The sequence below is a fragment of the Euprymna scolopes genome, chromosome 45, assembly GCF_053919585.1.
Source record: "Euprymna scolopes isolate OS-2025 chromosome 45, ASM5391958v1, whole genome shotgun sequence".
In the NCBI taxonomy this organism is placed as follows: Eukaryota; Metazoa; Mollusca; class Cephalopoda; order Sepiida; family Sepiolidae; genus Euprymna; species Euprymna scolopes.
In genome coordinates, this window is record NC_136526.1 from 13,757,375 (window position 1) to 13,784,874 (window position 27,500).

General features: G+C 35.3%; 1 protein-coding gene across 50 annotated transcripts in view; it reads right to left on the reverse strand.

The window, feature by feature from the left end:
• The window catches only part of LOC145269265 (kinesin-like protein unc-104), a 649,720-nt gene that overhangs the window by 265,672 nt on the left and 356,548 nt on the right, over positions 1-27,500 (reverse strand). For all 50 annotated transcript variants that reach the window (XM_080124920.1, XM_080124904.1, XM_080124897.1 and 47 more), the window contains 6 exons: positions 12,800-12,878; positions 10,093-10,171; positions 7,741-7,880; positions 6,895-7,063; positions 5,013-5,088; positions 1-7 (listed from right to left, as the gene is read on the reverse strand). The exon at positions 1-7 is cut by the window's left edge and continues 73 nt beyond it. In XM_080124920.1, coding sequence (XP_079981046.1) covers positions 1-7; positions 5,013-5,088; positions 6,895-7,063; positions 7,741-7,880; positions 10,093-10,171; positions 12,800-12,878 — 550 coding nt within the window. The remainder of the gene's footprint in view (positions 8-5,012; positions 5,089-6,894; positions 7,064-7,740; positions 7,881-10,092; positions 10,172-12,799; positions 12,879-27,500) is intronic.

Below are 27,500 nucleotides of genomic sequence, written 5' to 3' on the forward strand. Positions count from 1 at the left end.
GTGGAGTCTAGGAAGAAAAAAAAAAAGGGGAAAAATAAACAAAGGTGCTAAAAGTATTCATTCTATTTGCAAAATTACCACACGATAAAATCTACCGATCAACTTTTTAATTTCAGTGTACGAGAGTTGTTCCAAATCAAATGCATCCTATATTTTTTTTTTTTTTTTTAACTAAAATAAAAAAAGTCGAAGAGCTATGAAGACGGAAGTGGTGCCATTAAAACGAATGACCTTTTGTGCTCCAGAATTGATTTTTCTACATAGTCACCATCATTTTCAATACACTTTTGCCAGGAATTCAATGACGTATCTCTAGTCCTGATGCACGTTTATGACAGGGGTTGCTTTCTTAGAGTTTCACACTGTCAATATCTGCAACAGAGATATGAAACTTTAAAGTGATGAATGCTTAAGTTCAGTCATCAAAACAATGCAACATCACTCTTAGAGAAAAATTTCACGGAGAGTACCATCATTAGTTAAGAACAGGTAACGTGAGCACCCCACCAGCAACACCACTTCCAGAAAACATTATTCTTTGAAAACATTACTCCTTGGCATTAGTAATCTTCATTCTCGGCGTGACTGACCCCATGCCACCGCCTCTAGTACCAATTTGAGATGATAATAAAAAGGAAAAGTCAGGTTAAAGTGCTTGGAAAAATCAATTGTAAAAAGTGATATTCTCCTGAAGGTTGAAGGTTCAATCCTCAGTGTGGATGATCGAAAAATAGTCATGGCTGATGGAACAAGAGCATGCTACCCCTGTGAAGTAAATAAAGGGTTTCGTTCAAAATTCCGTCCAAATTCCAGAGTTTGATAGAACCATTCCAGAGCTTGAGAAGATGCAACTGAAGAAGGTCGGAGGTTACATTGACCGAAACGTGAAAATGACACAAGATAAGAACAGTAGTCCAAATAACTAATCCTCATCTCAAAAATTCCGAAACAAGGTTTTCATTGTTTGAAGAACGAGGATGAATAATACATTTTGGTACTTGTACAGTTTAATCAAGACATAAAAAAATGAAAATATCGAAAAAAAGGTTATATTGTACGTATCCGTTTTGGACTGAAGATCTCCGAGAAAAAAAAAAAAAAAAAAAATTTCCACTTAATTTTATCAAGTAGTTCGTTTTTTTTACAGTGGAAAAACATGTTTTTATGAGAGCGCAATGAAGGTAGACATCTTTGAATTTTTTGAACAAGCCACGGGGAGATAACTCAAGTTTAAGCGCCGACACTCCCTCCCCATCTTTAATACTAGCTTTTCTTCCTAAAAATCGAAACATGACTACCTTTTGCTCAATATCATAAATTGTTTTTTTTTCACTGTAAAAAAAGAAACAAAAAAAATTACTTCATGAAATTAAGTGAAATCTGTTTTCACAGAATTTCATTTCATAATGGATACATACAATATAACCTGTTTTTCAATATTTTCATTTTTTAATGTCCTGATTAAACTGTACAAGTACCTACAGTTTAGGTATAAACTTAGATACTAGGGTATGATGTGACCAGCTGATTGACTCTCTGATCTCCCATCTAGCCAAAGTGGAGAAATTACTCAGTCACCAGGATCAAACATAACAGGCTGACAACCAGAATCTACAGATAATCTGTTTTTTTTTTTTTTTTTTTTTTTTTTTTTTGAGGGAAGGGGCTTCACCCCTCTGAATATTACCCCGCTGACAGAGTGATGCAGTACTAGACAAACTAATTCTTCAATCCAACAGATTATCTGGACAGCAGCTTTTCATGTACACAACTGGAATTTTGTTGGTTTGATGACATGTAGCAGCGGTTTGTTCTCTTTCCTCTTCTTTTTCATTGTTATTGTGATGTGTGTTTATTAATAGTAGCCGTTGGAAATGATGCAAGCAAAAAGACCATTTCGAGTTCAACAATGCTTTTTTTCTTTTTTCTTCTCCAGTGGTGTACAACAGAGTGGTGGGGGACAACAAGGCATCTAAACACAAGTCTTTTTTTTTCTTTTTTCACTCCAAACAAGGCATATTGACACTTGGAACATAAGGGGCAACTATTCGGGATCGTGTCAATCAGGGGACTGTGGGGAGTTGAGCAGCAAGATGTCTTCACATTACATTTAAACTTCTGTAGGTTAGCACAGCCAAGAAAACAGGAAACAGAAAGGGAAATTCCAAAGTCTAGCAGTTCAAGAGAAGAAACTATTAGAGTAAAAGGCTTTCTGGCATATAGAGACCTGAACAGTGAAGGGGGTGGGATTTTGCTGCTTGTCAGGTTAGTCGGGAATACTTGTAAAATAGACACAGGGATGTAACATTGTGGCGATGAGACAGGAGTTGGAGCTTGGTTGACAGTGCGGGATCTATTAGATTTGATACACTTTTTGGGCCTTGTCTAAGAGCGAAAGACTATTGGTAGATGCACGAGCCTAGGTTAGTTGGGAGTATATAGGTTAATTAAGCTACTTGTAAAACAAATCCAGGGATGCAACATTGCGGTGATACGACAGTGGTCGAAGCTTGGTTGACAGTGTAGGAACTATTAGATTGGAGACTCTTTTTTTGAACCCTGTCTGATAGGGAGAGACTAATGGTTGATGCATCAAACCCGATGACACAATATTTCAAGCATGGTCAAATGGTGGCTATGTAGAAATATAGGATACTGGCAAGTGTACATAGTTTTCTAGTCTGACAGAGGGAGCCCACCTTCTTTGAAGCAGTTTTGGTAAGGTTTTAGTCATACCGTCTGTAAATGTTAGGTGAACAAGTTTGAATGATGAACTCTCAGGTATATATACCTATATGGATGATGATACTTGTCCATCGTTTGCAAAGATGACCTTGATCATGCAACTGTTCTGTGGGTTTGAAGATGGCTTGTTAGACCGATTCGAGCTCTGAAGTATTTCCCGCGTGTTGGACACCTGTGGGATGATTCTGTATCAGAGATGTTGATTGCTCTGTCTTTTCTAATGTCACGTTTTCTCTTGCATTCTTCATGTAATCGTTCCATTCCATTGTAACCCCTTTGCGAGTTGTGGCACGCCAGAAATATCTGTCTTGGGTTAGTTTTGGCCATGAGTAAGAGTACAAACCAAATTGTTTAAGGGAGACCTTCAGATTGTACTTGAACCATTTCTGTTGTCTTCCTGTGGGTCTTTTTCCTTTGGACAGTTCACCGTAAAGGAGTTCCGTTGGGAGGTTTGAGTCAGGCAGGCTGCATATATAACCTGCTGTAGAATCGAAGAAAATGAAGGGAGGAAGCGGCCATGTGTCTGCGCGTCATGCCTTACCTTGGAACACTCCTACGGTGTGCGTACGTACATGACCGAAACATGAAAGAAATTCCAAAATGGCGCCGTCCTCATCTTGTAGATTGTGCGATCATGACTGGGCCCCACGTGACCGTTCTTTGGCTGCTGATTGGCCGAGGACGAACGCCGGAAGGATAAAGGGAGTGTGTTTGGAACATGGGGGTGTCTTTTCTAGGATCGACGTCAGTGTGATCGTATCGGTGAACTGCTGCAGCTTTAAGAGTACTTTAGTGTGTGTGTGATTTTTGGGACTTGCTCGTCTGCTGACTTTACAGGACTTTCTTTTCTGCTGATTCTGCAGAACAGGACTTTCTTTTCTGCCCTTCTGCAGAACTTGGAACAAAACTTCAAGCCTTTTCTTTCTTTTCACACGTAGTCGCCTAAAAAGGTAGAATCCGACTTACTTGTGAAACGGCTTTACCTGGCATTGCTGTAACATAGTGAGTACTGACGGAAGGTTTGACTGGGCTAAAACTCTTAGGTAAGGTATTATTAGTCATGACAATTAGTGGTTGAAAAGGTTTCTTGTAATTATGAAAGGAAAGGAGTTTTGTCTTAGTAGCATTAAATGTTATCAATCATTTAATGCCTCTATTCAACTACAGACTGAAGATCATTTTTTCGGTTTTTTCCCCACAGCAGATAATGATGATGATCTCAACATCTTATCGGCTTTGTGCAACTACTGACTTTCTCTTAATGCTATTAATGACATGCAAGGTGGAACAATAAAATTGCCACCCTAAAGAAAACAATATTACAGCTTTATTTTAAAACTTTTATTGAAAAAAAATCAATTCAGGTAACTTGATTATGTAGTAGAGCTGACATCTATTCAATGTAGCCGTCTTCAGCCTCAACCACCGCCTCATTACGGGTCCAGAACTGGGAGGATGCCTTTTTCACAAGCGTCGGCAGGAGCTCGGTGAATACTCAATGATCAGGCTGGCTTTGGTGTTGTGAGAGGTCATGTTGGTGACGTTCTCGACATCTGACCAAATGGAGTAGTTTAGAAGGTTCAGGTCGAAGGAGGAGGGAAGGGTCAGTGAGGGAAGGGTACAAAGTCTTAATACTCCTTCTGAAGCCAAGTCTGGGTCCCTTTGGACTGTGGGCCGGTATAGAGTCCTGCTGCCACACCCAGGGTCTGCCAGCTGATTGCACCAGGGGATCACCACACTTTTCAACACATCCAAGTACACTTTGGTGTAGCCTTCACTTGAAACCACATGAAAGATCATAACCATGTCTGCAAACTTTGTTTTCATCACCCTGGACATGTCCCTGTCATTTGTGGCAATCCTGCGATACATTTTGAGGGTGCTGGCAATGGTCCTGTTGTAGAGAGCATGAGTTGTATAGCAAGGCTTCTCCAATCTCGCATGTTGAACATAGTTTCCCTTTCAGACATGATATAAGGCTCCTATCGCTCTTGGGATTTGTACACAACTGGCCAACTAGTAGATAGTTTGCAACAAAAGCAGAAAACCGGTTTTCATCAAATGGAAATGGAATCATGTCATCTTCTCTAGGGAGATAATTTTATCGTTCCACCCTGTATCCTGACACATTTCTCTAACTCTAATTTGAATCCTAATGGAATTTTCCACCACTTTAATCTCATGATTTTTCTAACTCTATGTGAAAAAAAATCCTGTTTTTAACATTTTTTTTTATGTCCCTACATTTAAATATTGATAGAAGTTACCTTCTTTGGTGAGAAGACACCAATAGTGCCACCGTCTTCCCGAAGGGCAACACCCATTTCTGCCAAAACAGCCTCCCTGAAAAAGAGTTTTGAAATGTGAATAAACAAACAAAAAAAAAAAATAATAATAAAAAAAATTGAAATAGCAATACACATTAAAAAAAGAAAAAGAAATTGTCCAAAATAACTCAATAATGTAAAAATAGCTTGATCTGAGAAAGAATCTATTGACAATCTGATTATGACTTATGACATTTGATTATATATCTACGACATTTGATTATATATATGACTTATTGTATACCAATATGAAGTTATGATTATTTTTGTGATTTTGTTTGGATATTTTTCACTCTCCATCACTATGTGTTTTGCCATATTTTTTTATATTAATTTTTTCAGTAAAAATGCTATATCTTTGTTAAAACAACATTAAGCAATGAAATTTGCCACATAAGAGTACTTTTATGCAAGGGATCTGAATATGGCAGTGAAAATTTTCGGAAATTAATGGCTTCTAAGTAATCTTCTATATATATAAAAGCGAAAATGTATGTATGTTTGTTTGTGTGTTTGTGTGTCTGCTAAAACCTTTCGACACACGCGACGAAAATTCACAAACTCGATATCATATCGAAGCCCCATCCTTCGCTTGAAAAATATCAAAAAATTGGCCAAAAACGACAATTTTCCACGGAAGGGGGGGGGTCAACAAAAACGGGTTTCTCTTAACGATGCCAGATTCTACGCATGCATCAGATGACGTCGTGGCCTGATTTACTTCAAATAGTTGAAAAACCGAGTAAATTTCATCTCCGTCGCTTTAGCGCAGTTGGTTAACATGTTTATTCATTATCTAAACGTTTTGGGTTCGAAACGTGGTGTGAGATGTTTTTTTTTTCTTGATTTTTTAAATTTAAATATTGAACCCTGTATTATTTAAGCCATTTTTCATGTAACGTTCGTTTTCCTGGTTTTTTCTTTTTTTTTTTTTACTTCGCTTATTCTTAGCGACACCCGGGTATCCACCGATTTTTTAAATTTTAATATCGAAACAGCCTCATTTAAACCATTTTTCACGTGTTCGTTTTTCTGTTTTCAACGTTTGTTTGCCTTACGTTAGATTTTTTGTGTTTTTTTTTAAATCTTAATTAAAATGTTGTTTTCTTTTCTTACTTCGCTTATAACAATGCTTACATCGTCGTCGTAAGGCTTGATGACTTTCAAACATCTTTCACTAACTCATTCTGGCTGGCCGATTTTATTTTCAAACTTCGCCTCAGGGCTTCGGCTTCGATCCTCCCGGTTTCTTTTTTATTTAACACCACACACACCTACAAACACCCGGACAACGCCGGGTACCCCTGCTAGTATATATATAAAGGCGAAAATGTATGTTTGTGTGTCTGCTAAAAACTTTCGACAGACAGAACAGAAATTCACAAACTTGGTCTCATATGAAAACCCCATCCTTCGCCCGACAAATATCGAAAAATTGGCCAAAAACGTTAATTTTTTCACCTTGAAATCGAGTTGAATAAACATGTTACATTAAATAATTAATTATCTTGCCTTTGATAACATTTATTTGTTATATATTTGCTTTTTGACAACTTTTTCGAATCTATGTGTTCAGTAATACAAACCAAAAAGTTGTTACAGAACTCAAGGTTGAATTGCAATGCATTTTATGTACAACTAACTGAAATCTAATACGATGAATTTCTTTGGTATTATTGTATGTTAACACCAAAATATGAGATTCTACTTTTTTTTGTTAATTGTTTGTTTCCTGTCAGAAAGAAGGAAAAAAAAAAAAACTTTCATAAATCCTAAGCCAAATTGATAGTAGATAAAGAAGTATTGGATCAAAATGACTCACCTGTCTTTTCTGATAGCTTCCGTCTTGCGGAGTTTCTCCTCCCAAGACTCGTTCAGCTCAGCCATCAGTTTTTCAGACATTTGGAGCCGCTCAACGGGGTCGTCCCCATCTGCTGACATTGACTCTTTACGAGCTCGTTTGATTTCTTTTTGGCTGACAGGTGTGTTGGCTAAAAAAAAACAGCAAAGGAAAACGAAATGATTAAAAAGAAAAGACGGACAATGTCCAGATTAACATCTTCGTTTGAATGTTTTCTTTTGTTATTTCTAATTGCGCTATTTATATATCAATGTTTAATTGTTTTCTCATAGATTAGTTATGTATATCTATACCTGCCTTTACGTCATAAAATTACAATATATTTATGTGTGCGGCCTGTAATACACCATATTTGAAATACATCTACAAAATTATTTGAATTCAATTAAACATCATAAATATGAAATTTTTAACTTTTCAATTGTTCAAATCTTATCAAAATTTTTCCATTTCTTGTTCATATCTTATCAAAGTTTTCCATTTCTTGTTCTTGTTCATATCTTATCAAAATTTTCCATTTCTTGTTCAAATCTTATCAAAATTTTTCCATTTCTTGTTCATATCTTATCAAAATTTTCCATTTCTTGTTCAAATCTTATCAAAATTTTCCATTTCTTGTTCTTGTTCATATCTTATCAAAATTTTCCATTTCTTGTTCAAATCTTATCAAAATTTTCCATTTCTTGTTCAAATCTTATCAAAATTTTTCCATTTCTTGTTCAAATCTTATCAAAATTTTTCCATTTCTTGTTCATATCTTATCAAAGTTTTTATTGTTCAGAAAAAAAAAAAGAAAATTCTACTGACCATCAGTGATTTCAATTCCTTCATTGACTAAAAGTTCTCGGAGTCTGGCAACTTCTTCCTTCAATTCTCGGATTAATCTGGCATTTGGATCTTCATTGACAACAGCCTTACATACGATCTGTTTGGCACGATCAGCATATCTGCAGGCATAAGAAAAAAAAAAAAAAAATTATTTTGAATTGAACATTCAAAAAAAAAAAAAAAATACAAACAGTTGTTTTAGGAACTGAATTTCCACGTGTTTTAGAATTAGAAAAAAATACTCAACATATTAGTGAATGACTTGCAAATGATATGGTCATTGAAAGAGATTAGCATTATATCGGTTTTGGTATAGGCAACTAGTCTGATGGAAAAAAAAAAACTAAAAAAAAATTAATTCGATAAAACTGGATACCAAACTGCAGTGAAGTTCTAAAAGAGAAACGCACGACAGAATCAAGTGTTAGCCCTAAATGGGGGCTCCTTGATCTCTTTGAAATAACTCAAGTAAGAAATTAAAAAAAGTAAAATCTTTATTCAAATGAAGAAAATGTACATAAGACATTTAAGAACCACAAGAGGTTTACTGAGCTTTCATTTGCTGAATTTGGAGATCAATAGAATGTTTCTCCTGGCAGATTCTGTACCAACAGTTTATTGCGAGTATAGACCGCTTCATACCCGCCAAAAAAATTCCAGCCCAAAGCCCAACAGCCAGCCTTGGTTCACTCCAGAATGTGCCACTGCCATTGTGCACAGAAATCACTATTTCCATTGTTTCCAGCGTAATAAATGTCATGAAACTAAAGCCAGCCTTAGGACTGCCAGCAACGATTGCAAAAGAATAAAAAAAAATGCAAGAGATTTGTATGTTCAGAACGTCAAATTTAAAGTAGTGGAGCAGCAGCTTGGCTCCCACCAGTTTGAGAAAAGTGCGAACGGACGGGCGAACAGAGAAACAGAAGTGAATTACTAAGTCCGATCTCTCCTTTGTCAAGGGACAAAAAAAAAAAAAATGAAGACTAAAACGTGAAATATGAAGAAGGCCAGAGGATTAGTTGGCCGAAATGTGGTGAAATACCAACAACTATGAAGATGAGGATAACAGTCTGCAAAAATTATGAAGCCTCATCTCAAGGATTCAAAAAAAAAAAAAAAAAAAAAATATGTAAACAAATTCTTGTTAAAACATCTTCTTTAAATAATCAAATTTTAAACAATTTCCACTATTCACTGATCATTTTTTTTTTTTTTTTTTTTTTTTTTACACGGTAGTCACCACTTATCAAGGCCCGGAAGCCACTCAGGGATAAGAGTTATTGCAAGTACAGTACGTTAGTGAGGAGATTTAATGAAATGTTCACTTAAGGGGGCGGTTCATCAGGAATTTGTTTACATTGGACTTGAAGACATCCAGGTTGTAGTCAGATGGGAAGCAGGCAGATGGAACAGAGTTCCACAGGCATGCAGTTCTAAGAAAGAAGCTTTGTTCATGAAATCTACATTTTGATTTAGGCACAGATAAAGAGTGGGGGAAATTTTTCACAGTGGATTCAGCTAGACGGGTGTTTTTCGTGAAAGATTGGCGAGGGGGGACAAGAGATTGGAGTTCAGACGAGCACCTGCTATGGAAATAGCGATAAAACAAGGATAGGCTCACAACGTCTCTTCTGTGGGAGAGAGGTTGCAGGGTAGAGAAAAGGGCATCCCCCACTAAGCCACGAAGTCTATTTTGTACTCTGTCAAGGCAGGATAGGCTATTTTTAGCAGCTCCTGCCCAGATATGGCAGCAGTATTCCATCCTTGGACATACTTGGCTTTTATATAGATAGAGAATTGCATCAGTAGTGAGATATCTTCTGGAGCAGTAGAAGGATCCCACCATCTTTTCAGCGACCTTGGCAACAGACTTGATGTACGTGTTCCATTTCAGATCAGGAGTAAAGGACAAACCCAGAAGCTTATCAAAACATGGGGCTTCTCCTAGACAAGAGCTATCCATTTCAATTGATGCCAGATGGGGATCAGAGCGTTGATGATGTAAAGATAGGAGTTTGGTTTTAGATGCATTAAAGGTAACCAGCCACGTCTTCCCCGACTGAACCACGTGCTCGAGATCAGAGGAGAGAGAATCAGAGAGAACTTTGTCATTTATGGTGTTGTTTCACCAATCTACTGATACTCATTAACCCTCATCCTTAAGTGGCTTTTGGGCCTTGCGAAGTGGTGACTCTCTTGTAAAAAAAAAAAAAAAAAAAAAAAAAAAAAAAAACTGAAGACTAAAAAAATGAAATATGACAAATTAAAGACAAAAATAATTCAAAGTGCATTAAAAATTTAAATGAAAGAATTTTTTTTTATTTTATTTACCTCAGTGTACTGAGAGTTTCATCAAAATTGATGTCTGCAGGACTCAGGGCAGCTATCATTGCTGTCTTGGAGTTACCACCTGAAAAGGAGTGGGAAAAAGATACCATTTATTATTAAAGTTAAATTTTCTTTTTAAATATGGAAGAAAACCTGTCTTACATGTATTTTTGAAAAGAGAATTGGATAAAAAAGAAACTTTACCCTCCCCAGGTGCTTATCTTTACCCTCCCCATGAAAAAAACAAAAATAAATAAAATCTGTACAATGTATGTACCCATGATGGAAAAAAAATATCGTACACTAAAAATCACGTAAATCTGTCAAGTTGTTTTATTTTTATGAATAAAGTGAATTTTATCCAATGCTCCCCCTTTCCGATGTAAAGAACGTCGGGTTTGTATTACTGTACACATAGATTTGAAAAAGTTGTCAAAAAACAAATATATAACAAATAAATGTTATCAAAGACAAGATAAGTTACTTTTCTACCAAACTGGATATGTTTTTAGTGTTTTTATTGATTGTAACATGTTTATTCAGCTAAAAAAACATACAGTATTTACCGATGTATTGGAAAATTTAAAATGGCGTCCGAATCTCTCTTTGACACGGTAAGTTGGGAAAAGGAGATAAAAATAAAAAATATGCAAAATACTGTTAAAAACCCACTGAATATATGTCAGCCTATGTCATGGTAACATATATTGAGCGAGTTTTAAACCGTATTTTGTCTAGTTTTTTTACTTTTAACTCCTTTTCCCAAACTTACAGTGTCAAAGAGAGATTCGGGCGCCATTTTAAATTTTCCAATACATCGGTAAACCTGTATGTTTTTCGAGCTGAATAAACATGTTACATTAAATAAAAACACTAAAAACATATCCAGTTAGGTAGAAAAGTAACTTATCTTGCCTTTGATAACATTTATTTGTTATATATTTGTTTTTTGACAACTTTTTCGAATCTATGTGTACAGTAATACAAACCCAGAAAGTCTTTCTAAAATCTCGCAAGTTTTGCAATTATTTGGAGTTATCTCCTTTGTTTCTTCAGACTGTTTTTAAGATGGCATCACAAAATCATTGCTCATCCTGAAAAATTTTTTTTTTTTTTTTTTTATGAAAATAAAACTACTTGGTTAATTTTCATGATTTCTTTTGTACAATATTTTCTTTCTGTCACAATCATAAAGATTTTTATTTATTTTTGTTTTTTTCAAGGGGTGGGGATTCTGGACAAGCACCAAATCCTGCCCCAACATGCACCAGAGTTGTAAGACAGAAATGAAAAGTTTGACTTAGAAAAAGTGAACATCATGGCTGGAGGGGTGGACAGTTAGACGGAAGGCTAAATTTGGATAGATTGCTGTGGTTTGAGGGTGAAGCACTTGGAGAAAACACAATCGTTTAGAAGTTGGAAAAATGTCAGTGGTTGTAGGCAGGCAGTTAGACAAAACATCACATGATGGAACAAACAGAAATTGTTGATTTAGTGGAGGACAGTTAGAACATGATATAATGGAACAGACAGAAATTGTTGATTTAGTGGAGGACAGTTAGAACATGATATAATGGAGCAAACAGAAATTGTTGATTAAGTGGAGGACAGTTAGAACATGATATAATGGAGCAAACAGAAATTATGATTTAGTGGAGGACAGTTAGATAGAACATGATATAATGGAGCAAACAGAAATTGTGATTTAGTGGAGGGCAGTTAGAACATGATATAATGGAGCAAACAGAAATTGTGATTTAGTGGAGGGCAGTTAGAATGTCACCTGATGGAGTAGACAGAAATTGTGATTTATTAAGGGGCAGTTAGAACATGATATAATGGAGCAAACAGAAATTGTGATTTATTGGGGGACAGTTAAAACATGATATAATGGAGCAAACAGAAATTGTGATTTAGTGGAGGGCAGTTAGAACATGATATAATGGAGCAAACAGAAATTGTGATTTAGTGGAGGACAGTTAGTTAGAACATGATATAATGGAGCAAACAGAAATTGTGATTTAGTGGAGGGCAGTTAGAATGTCACCTGATGGAGTAGACAGAAATTGTGATTTATTGGGGGGCAGTTAGAACATGATATAATGGAGCAAACAGAAATTGTGATTTATTGGGGGACAGTTAAAACATGATATAATGGAGCAAACAGAAATTGTGATTTAGTGGAGGGCAGTTAGAACATGATATAATGGAGCAAACAGAAATTGTGATTTAGTGGAGGACAGTTAGTTAGAACATGATATAATGGAGCAAACAGAAATTGTGATTTAGTGGAGGGCAGTTAGAATGTCACCTGATGGAGCAGACAGAAATTGTGATTTATTGGGGGGCAGTTAGAACATGATATAATGGAGCAAACAGAAATTGTGATTTAGTGGAGGACAGTTAGAACATGATATAATGGAGCAAACAGAAATTGTGATTTAGTGGAGGACAGTTAGAATGTCACCTGATGGAGCAGACAGAAATTGTGATTTAGAGGGGGGCAGTTAGCTAGAACACCGTGGTTTGAGGATAGTCGGTTAGAGAAGAGGCAAGTCTTCATTGAGAGGACAAAAGCAGAATGTTTGAACGCCACAATTAGGGGGAAGATCAAGAAGGTCTGCATGCTGTTAGTTGTGCGAGGAGCAGGTAGTCCAAACATCATGGCTAGGGAGATGGTTGCATAATAAAAAAGTTAAAACTGACTTACCCAAATTCTCTCGGAGGAGCCATGTGAGAACGGAATCTCTGTAGGGGATAAAGTCTGTTTTCTTTTTCTTTTTGCTACTCTGTTTGAAGGAAAGGAAAGGAAAGGAAAAGTGTTAGGAAAATGAAAATAATGGAATAATAATCAAAAGGAGAAAATAAAAATGTCCGTCAAGGAACCTTGACAAAACAATTAGGACAAAACATAAACAAAATGTCCGGAACGCTAGAAGCCAATTTTGATTCTTTAAAGAATTGCAATAACCAACTTCAGTGTTGGTTTTCATCTGTATTTATCGCAGGTCGCTTCCCTTATGTTGTAGTGTTAGTTAGTTGTTGAATAATTGACGAGGAAGACACACAGTAACAGTTAAATAAATATGTATTAACAAAAATACACAAAAAAGATAATCAAGCAATATCTTTGCTCACTGCTAGATGAGTGGTGACGACCATATTGTACGTGAGTCTGTCCCTAACTCTTTTGGTAAAACGGTTCTCGTTACTCGGAAGTGATGCCATGAACGTAAATAACGTCATGGAATAGTTCAGTATTCCAAGTAGTATTATTTCGTCTTTTAGGCCTCATATTCCATAAGCCCTATTTCTGACAAAGGGGGAAGAACTGCTGTTTTCTGGGCCAGAATATAATATAATATATATTATATATAAGAATATAATACTTATTGTTGGTTAGTTTTCAATTTTGTTTTAAGCTCTTTATATTAAGTGGCTTCATGCCTTGTCTGGAGTGATTTCCATTAAAAAAAAAGAAGTCAACAACATCACTGTATACTTGGTAATTTGGTTCCCATCATAATGTTAACAACAGGAGAAGATGTCTGAATCAACAAGGCCCTACATGTTTTTAGTCGCCTGCATCTGTGGTCTTGACCAGAGGTCATTATAGGCATAAAAGTCTGAATTTATCAGATGCTTATTCAGACAATCCTCCTCTACAGCTATGAGACCTGACCAATGACCATTATTATTACATGCAGAATCTTTTGGAATTAAATTTATGGAGAAATACACATTATAAATATGTATGGGGTGGAACGATAAATTTGTCACCCTAAATAAAACAACACTACAGCTTTATTTTAAAACTTTAATTAAAAAAAATCAATTCAAATGACTTGATTATGTAGTAGTGCTGACATATATTCAATGTAGCTGCCTTCAGCTTCAACCACCACCTCAATACAGATTTGAAACTGGGAGCATGCCTTTTCCACAAGCGCCAGCAGGAGCTCGGCGGATGGTGGCGATCAGGCTGGCTTTGTAACCGGAGGTCATGTTGGTGATGTTCTCAACATATGACCAAATGAAGTAGTCCAGTGGGTTCAGGTCAGGGAGGAGGGGGGGCAGTGAGAAATAGGTACAAAGTCATAATGCTCCTTCTGAAGCCAATCTTGGGTCTCTTTGAACTTGTGAGCTGGCGCCAAGTCCTGCTGCCACACCCAGGGCCTGTCAGCAGCCACCTGATTGCACAAGGGGATCCCCACAATCTAAAAAAAACAAAAAAAACTGATAGTATTCAACCTATATATCCTGCCTCAACCGAATTCTGCCAGTCCTCTTGCAGAATTCGGTCTCCAATACCCAAATTGGAATCTGAAGCAGAATCATTTCTTTCAACCACTCTCTTTGTGTTGCAACAATTCAGGAGACTTCAGCAAAAGATTCAGAAACGCTCTATGGTTGATGAAAATGCCTGGAAGACCAGCTGAAGACATGATTGTACACGATCAGAACCGACGTCGAACCTAGCTCTGGTCCACAGTGTTTGCCGCCGATGATAACTGCATATCTCAAAAAGCTGAGATTGCTCGACCTATATATTAGTGATTGGACAATTCCAGTATTTTTCCCGATTCGATACAATTACTGATTCTGATTCTTTATAAATCTCGAAATATTTAACTATAAAGTTGTTATTTTATCCTGATTACCATAAAGTAACATGTTAAATGTGCAGATATTTTCTCAGACATGAAAACACACTTGTATGGGTGTGATGTATAGATTTTAGTTTTACTGGAAGTATAAAAACAGTAAGGATTTTTTTTTTTTATTACTACCAGCAGTGGAAGATTTTTTTTTTTTAAATTAAGGAATTGCTTTGGCATCAGGAAAATAGGCATAACTTTTTCCGATTCTCATTCCCCAAAAAGTTTTGATTTTTTCAGTTGCTGATTATGATTAATCGACCCAACACCATTCTGTCTCCAACGCCCAAATTCTGGCACCATTCGATCTCCAACGCCCAAATTCTGGCACCATTCGGTCTCCAACGAACAAATTCTGGCACCATTCGGTCTCCAACGAACAAATTCTGGCACCATTCGGTCTCCAACGAACAAATTCTGGCACCATTCGGTCTCCAACGAACAAATTCTGGCACCATTCGGTCTCCAACGAACAAATTCTGGCACCGTTCGGTCTCCAACGAACAAATTCTGGCACCGTTCGGTCTCCAACGAACAAATTCTGGCACCGTTCGGTCTCCAACGAACAAATTCTGGCACCATTCAGTCTCCAACGACCAAATTCTGGCACCATTCAGTCTCCAATGACCAAATTCTGGAACAATTCGGTCTCCAATGACCAAATTCTGGAACAATTAGGTCTCCAATGACCAAATTCTGGCACCATTCGGTCTCCAATGACCAAATTCTGGAACAATTCGGTCTCCAATGACCAAATTCTGGAACAATTCGGTCTCCAATGACCAAATTCTGGCACCATTTGGTCTCCAATGCCCAAATTCTTGCTCCATTCGATCTCCAATACTCAAATTCTGACACCATTCGATCTCCAATACTCAAATTCTGGCACCATTTGGTCTCCAATGCCCAAATTCTGGCACCATTCGATCTCCAATACTCAAATTCTGGCACCATTTGGTCTCCAATGCCCAAATTCTTGCTCCATTCGATCTCCAATACTCAAATTCTGGCACCATTCGGTCTCCAATACTCAAATTCTGGCACCATTTGGTCTCCAAAGCCCAAATTCTGGCACCATTCGGTCTCCATATACCAGAATTCAGCCATAAAGCAATAAATTCAGAAACATCCTACAGTTGGTGAAGGTGCCTGGGAGGCCAGCTGAAGACATGATGGTGCACGATCAGAGCTGATGTTGAACCTAGCCACATTCCATAGGTCTACAGTGTTTGGTGCTGGTCTCGGGACTGACTGCCAATTACTCTCTTGGCTGTTACAGACCATCGTGTTCATGGTCTGTGTTCATCCGGGACACTGTGTTTTACAGGGGGAACTAACTCAACCCATCCTGGGTGAATATCACCTTAGGTCACGCGTTAACAACAGATCTAGTGATTTCGGTTGGAACACCTTTGAAGATATTGATGATTTTCTTCATGTTTTCAATGTGCAATTCTGATAGTGATATGAAGTTTGTTATCAATTCTTTTTTTTTTTTTTTATAATCGTTCAAGACAAGGCATGAAGCCACTTGATGTAAGGAACAAAAAAATACTACTTCAAGGTAAAAAAATTTGTCAACAATAAGTGCTGGATGGAATAGATTCTGACTCAGAAAACGGCAAATCTTCCCCCTTTGTCAGAAATATTGCACTTGGTCAAGCTATGTCATTTATGGTCTCTCTCATGATCTAAGCTTTTGAGGTGTGTGACGTGCAAGTTTTTCTGATGGCCGTCTTGTTATATACATGACATATTATACATTTATTTTAAATATAATAGCATTTCATTTTGTTAGAGTGCGACTGTAGCGATTTTTATTTCTGATTTTTTGAGATGAGGACTGATTATTCATAGTATTTGAATTCTTTGGACTACTGTTTTCGTATTCGGATTATTATTTTCACAACGTTTCAGTTAATGTAACATCCGACCTACTTCAGGTGTATCTTGTCAAACTCTGGAATCTTTCTGCCAAACTCGAAAATCTGCATGGAATTTTGAACGGAACGCTTAATTTAATCCATGGAGGTAGCATGAGCTCGTTCTATCAAGCATGACTGGGTAAAATTGTATTTTTAGTGTCGCCTTCACTGAGGATTGAACCTTCAACCTCCAGAAGAACGTAAATTAGAACTGAATTTTAACCAAATACTTTAACTAGTATGCCACGGATAATTCTAGAATACATTTTAGGAGCTTTAAGTGAAGATACACCTGAATAAGGTCGGAGGTTACATAGAGCGAAACGTTGCGAAAAAAAAAAAAAAACATTGTAGAAGTTCATTTGTCAGATGATATGGATGACTCTTCTCTGGAGTTTCATTTGAACAGCATCAATGTCCATATTTCTGAATCATACATGGAAATACTTACGATGGATACTGTAAATACTTTCAACTTCAATTCTTTACTGACATGTTTATTGCTGAAGACGGATTTGTAGGTCTTATACGCATTTTAAGTCATATCTTCACTGTAATACAGGGCGGTTGGTAGAAAAGCGTGAAATTTATCAAACCGTAATTTATTCTTACAAAGATTAAGTTTTATAAAGTTTTTACCAAGACTAACATCATAATACACTCATAGATGCTTGAAATGTCGTTCATGCAAATCGAAGCGAATAAGCCAGTCGTAATAGCATTTACAACCTCGAATTTCCCGCTTTTCTAGTGAGCACTCTGTATATAACATTATTATGTTTTTTTTACAATGATTTAAACCATATTAATATCATCAAATGTGTCATTTAATTCAATGATACAACTAAATATTTGGAAATATTCTAACGATATAAGACAACGATATACGGCATAATCACGTTGACACACCAGTTTCTGTTAGATCATTGAAGTTAAGTGCCGTTGAGCCTGGCCAGTAATAAAATGGGTGACTATTTGGTAATGCTAGGTGCTGTATGTGCTAAGAGCTTGGAGAATATAAAAAACACAACAAAGAATAAAAACGCCACAAAAAATAAAGAAATTATTATTAAAGAAAACTGACAAAAGATTGCTTGATTTACAAAAACAATTTTTTTTACATCTACTTTTTTTTATTAAAATATAATATTATAATAGAAAAACAGGTGTTACTAATTGTGAAAGTCGATAATGTACGTACAAACACGAAGTGGATTAACATATTATATCAATGAAAATATTAATATGAGTGATAATCATTATTGATGTATTATTTCGAAAGCAAAATTCAAGCAATAACAAATGGAAACATTTGTTGGAAATTTTTTTTTTTTTTTCATCTGGAAGAAAAATCTGTTCTTGTGAAAAAAAAAAAAATAATAAAACAAAACAAAAGCTAGTGAAAAAAAATTTAAAAGTCCATCTGAATACAAAGAAATGAAATGAAACATAATTCAAAGAAGGTTTGCTGCCTAAAAATACTTGAGTGACAGAAGGGGCAGGAGAGTGAAAATGATCGTGAGAATGAGAGAAAGAGTGAAAGTGAGAGGAAAAGAGAGTGGAAGTGGGGAGGAATGGTAAGAGAATACGAGACAGACAAAGAGAGAGAAAGAGAGGGAGAGAGAAATAGAGAGAGAGAGAGTGAGTAAAAGGGAGGGAAAATGAAAAAGAATGAAAGGAAAAGAGAGAGAGAGAGACTTGGAAAAGGTGAGAAAAATTACAAACAAAAAGAAAGGGCTAGAGAGGGAAGTAGAAAGATAGGGAAATAAAGACAGAAAGGATTAGAGAGAGAGAGACAGACACACAATGTTCAAAGAGAACAACACTGATGTGCACGTACATTAAGCCATACGACATTTAAAAAAAAATTGGGTTGTTGTCCAGATTTCCCTCACATTAAAACACATGAATAAACAAAAATCTGTATGATATACGTAACTGCAACAAAACGAAAACATATTCCAAAAATCCTGTAAATTAATCAAGTAATTTTATTTTTAAAAAGAAAATCATTTTTAAGCAATTAATGACAATTCATAGGCATTACTAGCAGTGTCAGAAATTTCGTGAAAATAGTGAATAATTCCACCCTATCTTTCCAAGCTTATAACTCCTCGAAAAATGTAATTCAAGCCCTAATTTTTTTTTCAATTAAAGGAGCAAAGACCAAGGTTCCATTAAAAAAAAAAAAAAAAGAAAAAACAATGTGTTTTTTTTTTTTAAAAAGGTTTTAAACTTCGGACTTTACAGGTAAATTTCTAAAAAAGGGATTTTTTTGTTTTGTTTTAAATTTGAATATATTATTTATTGACATTTTCTCTTCAATTTGTGATATATAAAACTATTTGACATAAATTAATTATTTACTTTTTAAGAGAAAGTTGAAAATGGGTGACACTTGGGGGGGGGCGTGAATTTAAAAAAAAACGTTTGTCTAAAATATTATATTCGGTTTATTGGAAAGAACATAAAATTTCACATTGACCCTGAAAATATCGTAAAAATAGAATCAATAGAAAAATTTTGATAGATTTTTAAAGTTTAAAAATTGAAAAATATTGAGTTCGGAAAATTCATTACTGTTTTAAAAAAAAAAAAAAAAAAAATTCTATTACTTTTAAAACAACTGTAATAGTTTATTTTGGAAGTATAATCCATAAAGAAAATAAATAACCCACTTTTAACAGAGAAATTACGAGATTTTTATATTGTATTCGCAGTTTCGTGTTAGGGGTGTCAAAAATTCCTACAAAAATTCTGATACTGCTACGGCATTACAACATAAATCTTGCAAGTTTGAATTATTGTTAATTTATCTCCCTTTGTTTTTGTAATTTTTAGATTGTTTTCAAAATGGTGGATAAGGCAGCCACTCTTCGGTTGCTCATAAAATGTTATTTTCTTAAAAATAAAACTACTTGATCAATTTACGTGATATTTGGAATATGATAGATTTTTGTTTATTTTTATTTTTTTTTTAATATAGAGTGAATTCTGGACAAGAACCCAAAATTGTCATTAAAAGTCAACTTGGAATAGTTATTACACTTTATGGCCAATCATGATCATTTTACAAACACCGCATCCATTTTAGCAGAGTATGAATCATATACACGCACACACATGCACGTTCAAATACATAAACACACATATAAATATATATAAACATGTATATCTAGACACACTTAATTGTAAGTACACCGTCACATATAGCTGTATGCACACATAACCACACACGTAACATGATACTATGCAAAAATAATTATTATTCAATTTTTAGATATTTTTTTTAAATATCCTGCTATGTCATGATTTAGCATCAAATTGGGGAAAATAGAAACTATAAAGGTTACCATGGCCAACATATCTGGAGTCAAAAGTTTCAAACTGATGCTAATAAAAAAAATTTAAAAATCCTAAATTATTAAAGATTTTTTTTTCTTTCCCCTCGATGTAAACGTGTTAATTTGAAATGGAATTTTCAAGTTTAACAAGCCAGTACAATGCAGAAGTTATAGATTTTTTAAAAGTATTTAAAAGCGAGGGGGGGGCAGTTTTGCTTGCTCGTAAAATATGCTTTAAATATGATAATTAAATTTGTCCAGATTCTGTATCTATCATTACAGAGTTGTGTTTTCAAAAGTAAAAAAAAAAAAAAATGTATTTGGGTGCCATCAGCTAGAATCGAAACCGAAACTGTAACATTCAAAGCAGGTGACGTTACCACTGTACCAACGTGACACGCATATGAACTGATTAAAAATTAAAAATAAACTAAGATAAATGCACAAAATATATAACATTTTTTTTCTTTTTTTTTTCAATTTTGGCCCATTTTTGACATCTTAAAAACTATTTTAACTGGCTAAAGATCCATAAAAGAACGGTCCACAAAAAATTCAATCATTTGAGGCTGCTAGTGCTGCTCTGCGACTTTTCGTTTCAGAGGAGATAGAGTTTGAAAATATGGAGACAGACAGACATAGTGAGTTTTATAAATTAGATTTAAAATTAACCAACTTTCGATGATATGATGTCATCTTTAGGCATAGAAACAGTGTGTATTTTTCGTCCTTAATTATATTTTAGGCTGGATCACCTCCCCCCCTCCTTCCCCCAAATAATTTGCTCACAACAATTTATTTAATTGTAGAGAAAGTTGTTTTATTTTTATTTTCATAATACACTAAGGTTGTTTTATTTTTATTTTCATAATACACTAAGGTTGTTTTATTTTTATTTTCATAATACACTGAAGTCAATATGCGGCATAATCACGTTAACACACCAGTTCTCGCTAAATCACCGACGTTAAGCAACGTTGAGCCTGCTCAGTACCAAATGGGTGACCAATTGAGATTATCTGATGCTGTGTGTGCTCTCCGTTTATTCCAGCATTAGTATTTTTTACAAAAAAAGTCACCACTTATCAAGGCCCAGAGGTCACTCGAGGATAAGGGTTAAAGAGTGTACAGTAGTCAATGGGACAATATCATAGTAATCGTTAGTAGCGGAAATTTGGTAAATTGGATTACTTAAGGGGAAACAGCTCATTAAAAACTTGTTTACATTGGGCTGGAAAACGGCCATATTATAGTCAGCTGGAAAGCAGGAAAACGGAAGGGAGTTCCATAGGTCTGCAGTTCTAAGAAGGAACCTTTGTTCATGGAATCTACATTTAGGTTTAGGCACAGATAAAGAGCGGGGGGGGGGGGAATTATTGATAGTGTTTTCAATTAGACGAGTGTTTCTCATGAAAGTTTGGCGGCGGGTGGGAGGAGACCATAGATTGGAGCTCAGACGAGCACCTGCCATGAAACTAACGATGCTTCGAGTCATCTTGGGATTCTCCTTGCCATTGGAATCAAGCAGTGTTGATTCAGGAGAAGTACAGTTAGAGATTGCAAAACTCTTGCTTCACAATTACATGCGCAGCTACCCTCACAGAGTTATCCATAGTCTTAGATGTGATGACTATGAAGTCAAGAGGCTTCCTAAGTCATATTAAACCTCTAATAAAATCCAAGGAATACAGCAGCCGATTAGAGAATGACCCCCCCCCCCGCCGTCTTTTGATATGAGAATCCCATCTACTGAGACTCTACTGTTTATTGTTTGGATGAAGAGTATATATAAAAAAAGAGATAAAAACGCATTTGGTTTCTAATCTTGGACTTTTAATTAAGGAGACAAGTTAAACGCGTTAACCCTATCAGAAAGCTATACATTGACATGAATAAAAACTTTAGATATATTATTTAAAATACACAACATATTTGAATATATATTATTTTAATTGGAATTCATTATTGAGATGAATATTATTCATATTAATTTATTTATTGCGGACTATTATTCTCATCTTTATTATCTTTATTAATAACTAATAAAGATGAGAATAATAGTCTGCAAATAATAACATATTTGAAGTTTAATATTACAAAATCTGCATTAATCAAAATATCATATTTAAGTATATTTTACGATCAGACAATGCCGGGTGACCTGCTAGTATATATATATATATCCTAAAAATATAGCAATATATAAAATTGTGTAAAATAGCAGAAGTATTTCTTGATAGCTTATCCTGTAATAACTTTTAAAGATATAACATCCAAATAGTTTATATATATATATATATATATATATATATATATATATATATATATATATAAATAAGGGGGTAATCACCAACAATGTGCATTTTTTAACATTATTTTATTATTCCGTGTCTTGGTTTTTCATTTAGAATTATGTTTGGATCATTGTAATAATGTTTTTAAATCATTGAAATCGTTTTTACACGTTTCAGACGTTCTGTGAAGCGTCCTCGTCAGAAATTATTTTCAAAATATATATATACACACACATTCCGTACTTTGGGGTAATTGCACCAACTAGCTAAAAGTGCTCTTTTGGCAACCATACATATAAGAGCACTTTATTACCCCTGGATTTCGGGCAATTACCCCAAAGTACGATATATTCCTCCAACTCTCTGGCCTTGATTGAAGGGGAGACTTAAACTTGCTACTATGGTTTCAATATTTATAAGGATCAAGTTCAATGAATTAATCATGAAAAAAGGCCAGAGCTTATATAGTTGACACACAAAAAAAATGTAAAAAAAAAAAAAAAAAAAAAAATGCAAGAAAACAAAATGTAAAAATAATTAAAAAAAAAATACATTCAAGAACGTTATATGTATTCAAAATAATATCTTATATCTATACTAAAACAATATTTTATACCATTTCATGCATATATTTAAAAACATTACACACCTTACATAATAATAGTACCAGAAATCACATAACCACCTACCCTCCAAAAATTGTGGCACCACACAAAATGGTCATGAAGGATCACGGAGGATGGAAAAACCTAGGAGGAATACTAAAACTCAGATGGAAGTGCATACAAGAATTTTAAGTAACTTATTGCTAGTTAAATTCCAGAGAAAGCCAACAATCATTATCAGTAAGAAATCTATGGTAAACGGACGTTGGGATAGCACAAAATGCTTTAGAATGGTTATCAAACGAGTTAGAAAGTGCTCAAAAACTAGGAAGACTTGTTGTCACTCAAAGAGTCCAGGGAAGATCAGTTGTTATTATCAGGAAGGAATCACTGACAATAAGTTGCGTGAAAACTTCTAGTGAATGATAATAATCGAGAAATCAATGGTAAGCGGCCGTTGCGATAATGCAAATTCATCTGCAAATGCTTGTGTGACTACTCCTAGTGAGTAAATAATAAATTGGCAGGATATAGATATATAAGTTAACACCCATACCTTGGCATAAATAAACTTCCTAGCTTAATAGGGGATGCCCTTTTCTCTTCCCTGCAACCTCTTCCCCACAGAAGAGATGTTGCGAGCCTGTCTTTGCTTTATCGTTATTTTCATGGCAAGTGCTCGTCTGAGCTTCAATCTATGGTCCCCCTCATAAAACTTTCACAAAAAACACCCGTCTGGCCAAACACACTATCAATAATTCCCTACACTCTTTATCTGTGCCTAAACATAAACGTAGATTCCATGAACAAAGCTTCTTTCTTAGAACTGCACGTCTGTGGAACCCTCTTCCGTTTGCCTGCTTTCCAGCTGACTACAATTTGTCTTCAAGGCCAACGTAAACGAGGATAAAGTACTACGTAAAATTCAGTGACACTCTTCTGGAGGTTGAAGGTTAAATTCTTAGTGCAAGCAATGCAATACTAAAAATACAACTATTTGGTCGTGGCTGACGGAAAGAGAGCATGTCACCCCCGTGGACTAAATAAAGTGTTCTGTTCAAGATTCCACACAAATTCTAGAGCTCGACAGAAAGATCATAGGCCTCGTCAGAAAGATCATAGGCCTCGTCAGAAAGATCATAGGCCTCGTCAGAAAGATCATAGGCCTCGACAGAAAGATCATAGGCCTCGTCAGAAAGATCATAGGCCTCGTCAGAAAGATCATAGGCCTCGTCAGAAAGATCATAGGCCTCGTCAGAAAGATCATAGGCCTCGTCAGAAAGATCATAGGCCTCGTCAGAAAGATCATAGGCCTCGACAGAAAGATCATAGGCCTCGACAGAAAGATCATAGGCCTCGACAGAAAGATCATAGGCCTCGACAGAAAGATCATAGGCCTCGACAGAAAGATCATAGGCCTCGACAGAAAGATCATAGGCCTCGACAGAAAGATCATAGGCCTCGACAGAAAGATCATAGGCCTCGACAGAAAGATCATAGGCCTCGACAGAAAGATCATAGGCCTCGTCAGAAAGATCATAGGCCTCGACAGAAAGATCATAGGCCTCGACAGAAAGATCATAGGCCTCGACAGAAAGATCATAGGCCTCGACAGAAAGATCATAGGCCTCGACAGAAAGATCATAGGCCTCGACAGAAAGATCATAGGCCTCGACAGAAAGATCATAGGCCTCGTCAGAAAGATCATAGGCCTCGACAGAAAGATCATAGGCCTCGACAGAAAGATCATAGGCCTCGACAGAAAGATCATAGGCCTCGACAGAAAGATCATAGGCCTCGACAGAAAGATCATAGGCCTCGTCAGAAAGATCATAGGCCTCGACAGAAAGATCATAGGCCTCGACAGAAAGATCATAGGCCTCGTCAGAAAGATCATAGGCCTCGTCAGAAAGATCATAGGCCTCGTCAGAAAGATCATAGGCCTCGACAGAAAGATCATAGGCCTCGACAGAAAGATCATAGAGTTCAACAGAAGAAGGTTGGAAGTTACATCGGCCAAAATGTTGTGCGAATAACACTAAAGATGGGAACAGTTTGTCAAATAATACAAACCATCATTTTGAAAATTCATTATAATAAAAAAGAAACTTAACATCAGTTAGCAACACAGAAAATGGTTGCAAAAAGGCCTGAAAAGATAGACCAAAGACGAAAGAGCACAATCAAAACCTCCACTGGAACAGCACAAAAAGTACTGTAAACTTGAGAAGGCTTATACTACCTCATATTCAAACGGCTTTCATTAGCATACACCCATATATATATATATATATATATATATATTAATTTTATTTATACAAACATTAATGGCTACATATGTGCATACATGTTTCTGTAATCACCCACGTTGGGGGATTACGTCTTCAGGCCAAGAGTGTTTCTCATGCAAGTTTGGCGGCGGGTGGGAGGAGACCATAGATTGGAGCTCAGACCTTCAAAAGTGACATTTCCACCAAATACATTTTTCTATTTCGTTTATCAAGTTAAAATACAACCTGGGTGGGAGTCAAAAAAAAAACAAAAACGGTAAAAGGATGAGTGAGGTCTTTGAAGATAATAAACATCTTTTTTCTTTTCCCCTTGCCCCATCCAACCTAACTTTTGGCTTTTTATGGCAAAGGGTACTTGAGAGTTTAGTTTTCTTGTCTTAGAGTCTGTAAGTTAATAACCTTAGCTATGGTCAACCAAGTACTGACCGGTGCCTTTTAATCTACCTATAAAAATGTATTTGGTGGAAATGTCACTTTTGAAGGTAATTCTTGGCCTGAAGACGTAATCCCCCAACGTGGGTGATTACAGAAACATGTATGCACATATGTTAATGTTTGTATAAATAAAATTAATATACCTGCTCTGTTCACTCACTGAGCACTATTTTGGTAGACACATGTTGTTTCATTGGATGTACTTCTAGGAAACTAAACTCTACTGGCTATATATATATATATATATATATATATATATATATATATATATATATATATATTATATTATATTATATTATTGGTAGTATTATTTAAACAAAACCAAAATGTGTCAACCAAAGAGTGCTCAATGTTAAGACAGAGCAATATAAATATGTTGGATGTGATAACTAATGGCTACACATATGCAAACATGTTTCAGTGACCATCCTGCCAGGGAAAATCACCTCATCAGGCCAAAAATATCCTCTCATGGATATTCTTGGCCTGATGAGGTGATTTTCCCTGGCAGGGTGGTCACTGAAACATGTTTGCATATGTGTAGCCATTAGTTATCACATCCAACATATATATAACATATTTAATCAAAAGTGATTGTACATTTAAATCTATAAAATTGTAGAAACACAAAACATTGTAAATTTTAAAGTACATTGAGATATTAAATACATAAGACTACAGCGAGATTGGAGCATGCAACACTTTAAATTCATTTTATTTTTTTGGTGTTTGAAATTGGCTTTTATTTATATAAAAGAATTTTTTTTATACTTCACAATATGCGGATACATCATAAGAATTAACACACACACATATATTTATACTCCTATAATTTTTTTTTTTGTATGTATTGAAATTCATATTAAAACCCCTTTTTTCTATTTACTTAAAAAGAAAACACAACTTTGTTATATATGGCTCGTGGAATTGCAATCATTTGCAAAAGACGTAGCTAATTTGTATATTCTTTTTAAACATTCATCGATCCATTAATACGATAGCGTGTGTGTTATTTTCTGTGTCACGCTTACATCCGGGTCGTTTAATTGTTATGTACTTCCATTTCTTATCACGAATAATTTTACCAAGAATTCTTCATAAGTTTTGGTTTCGATTATGGCTGAAGGAACAAGTTATATATATTCATAAGATTTTATTTCGGTTTTGACTCAAGCTAATGCACCCAAGTCATATGGATATATATATTTTTTTTTTTTTTTAGAAATCGCAACTTTATAATATATAAAAATCGATAGAACATTAACTCTATAATAATATATACAAAATCTGCAAGAATTAAAATATCATATTTAAGCGTTTTTTACAACCAGGCTCTGCCAGGCGTCCCTGCTAACTTGGATAAATACTTTTGCAGTTTTAACAAAAGAGATACAATAATATCGGGGCATCTCCATTTACACTGAACATCTACAGAATGCCAACATCAATATATTACATATGAATTAGTCCCTTGTGGAATTTCCACAGGTCCCGCTAGTTTTAATCAATTCGTTTTTTTTTATGTGATGATCATCATTAGTTAATCTTGTGTAATTATATTCGTGCAGATATTCTACATGATTTATATTGGCGTAAAAACGTTATAGTAAACACATACCTTATTCTATATATATTTATGTATATATATATTTGTTTTAAATATTTTGCCTACCAAACTCCTGCCAATTTTTTGGGCTACAGACATGAAACTTAATATATAGGGTATTCAAACCCATGCGAAATTTTATATTTGGGTTTTAGCTGGGAAAAATCGGTGCAAAAGTGTGAAAATTTAGAAAAAAAATGAAATTTGCCAGATGAAGGTTGAACAACGGCATTACGAATATGTATGCATAACG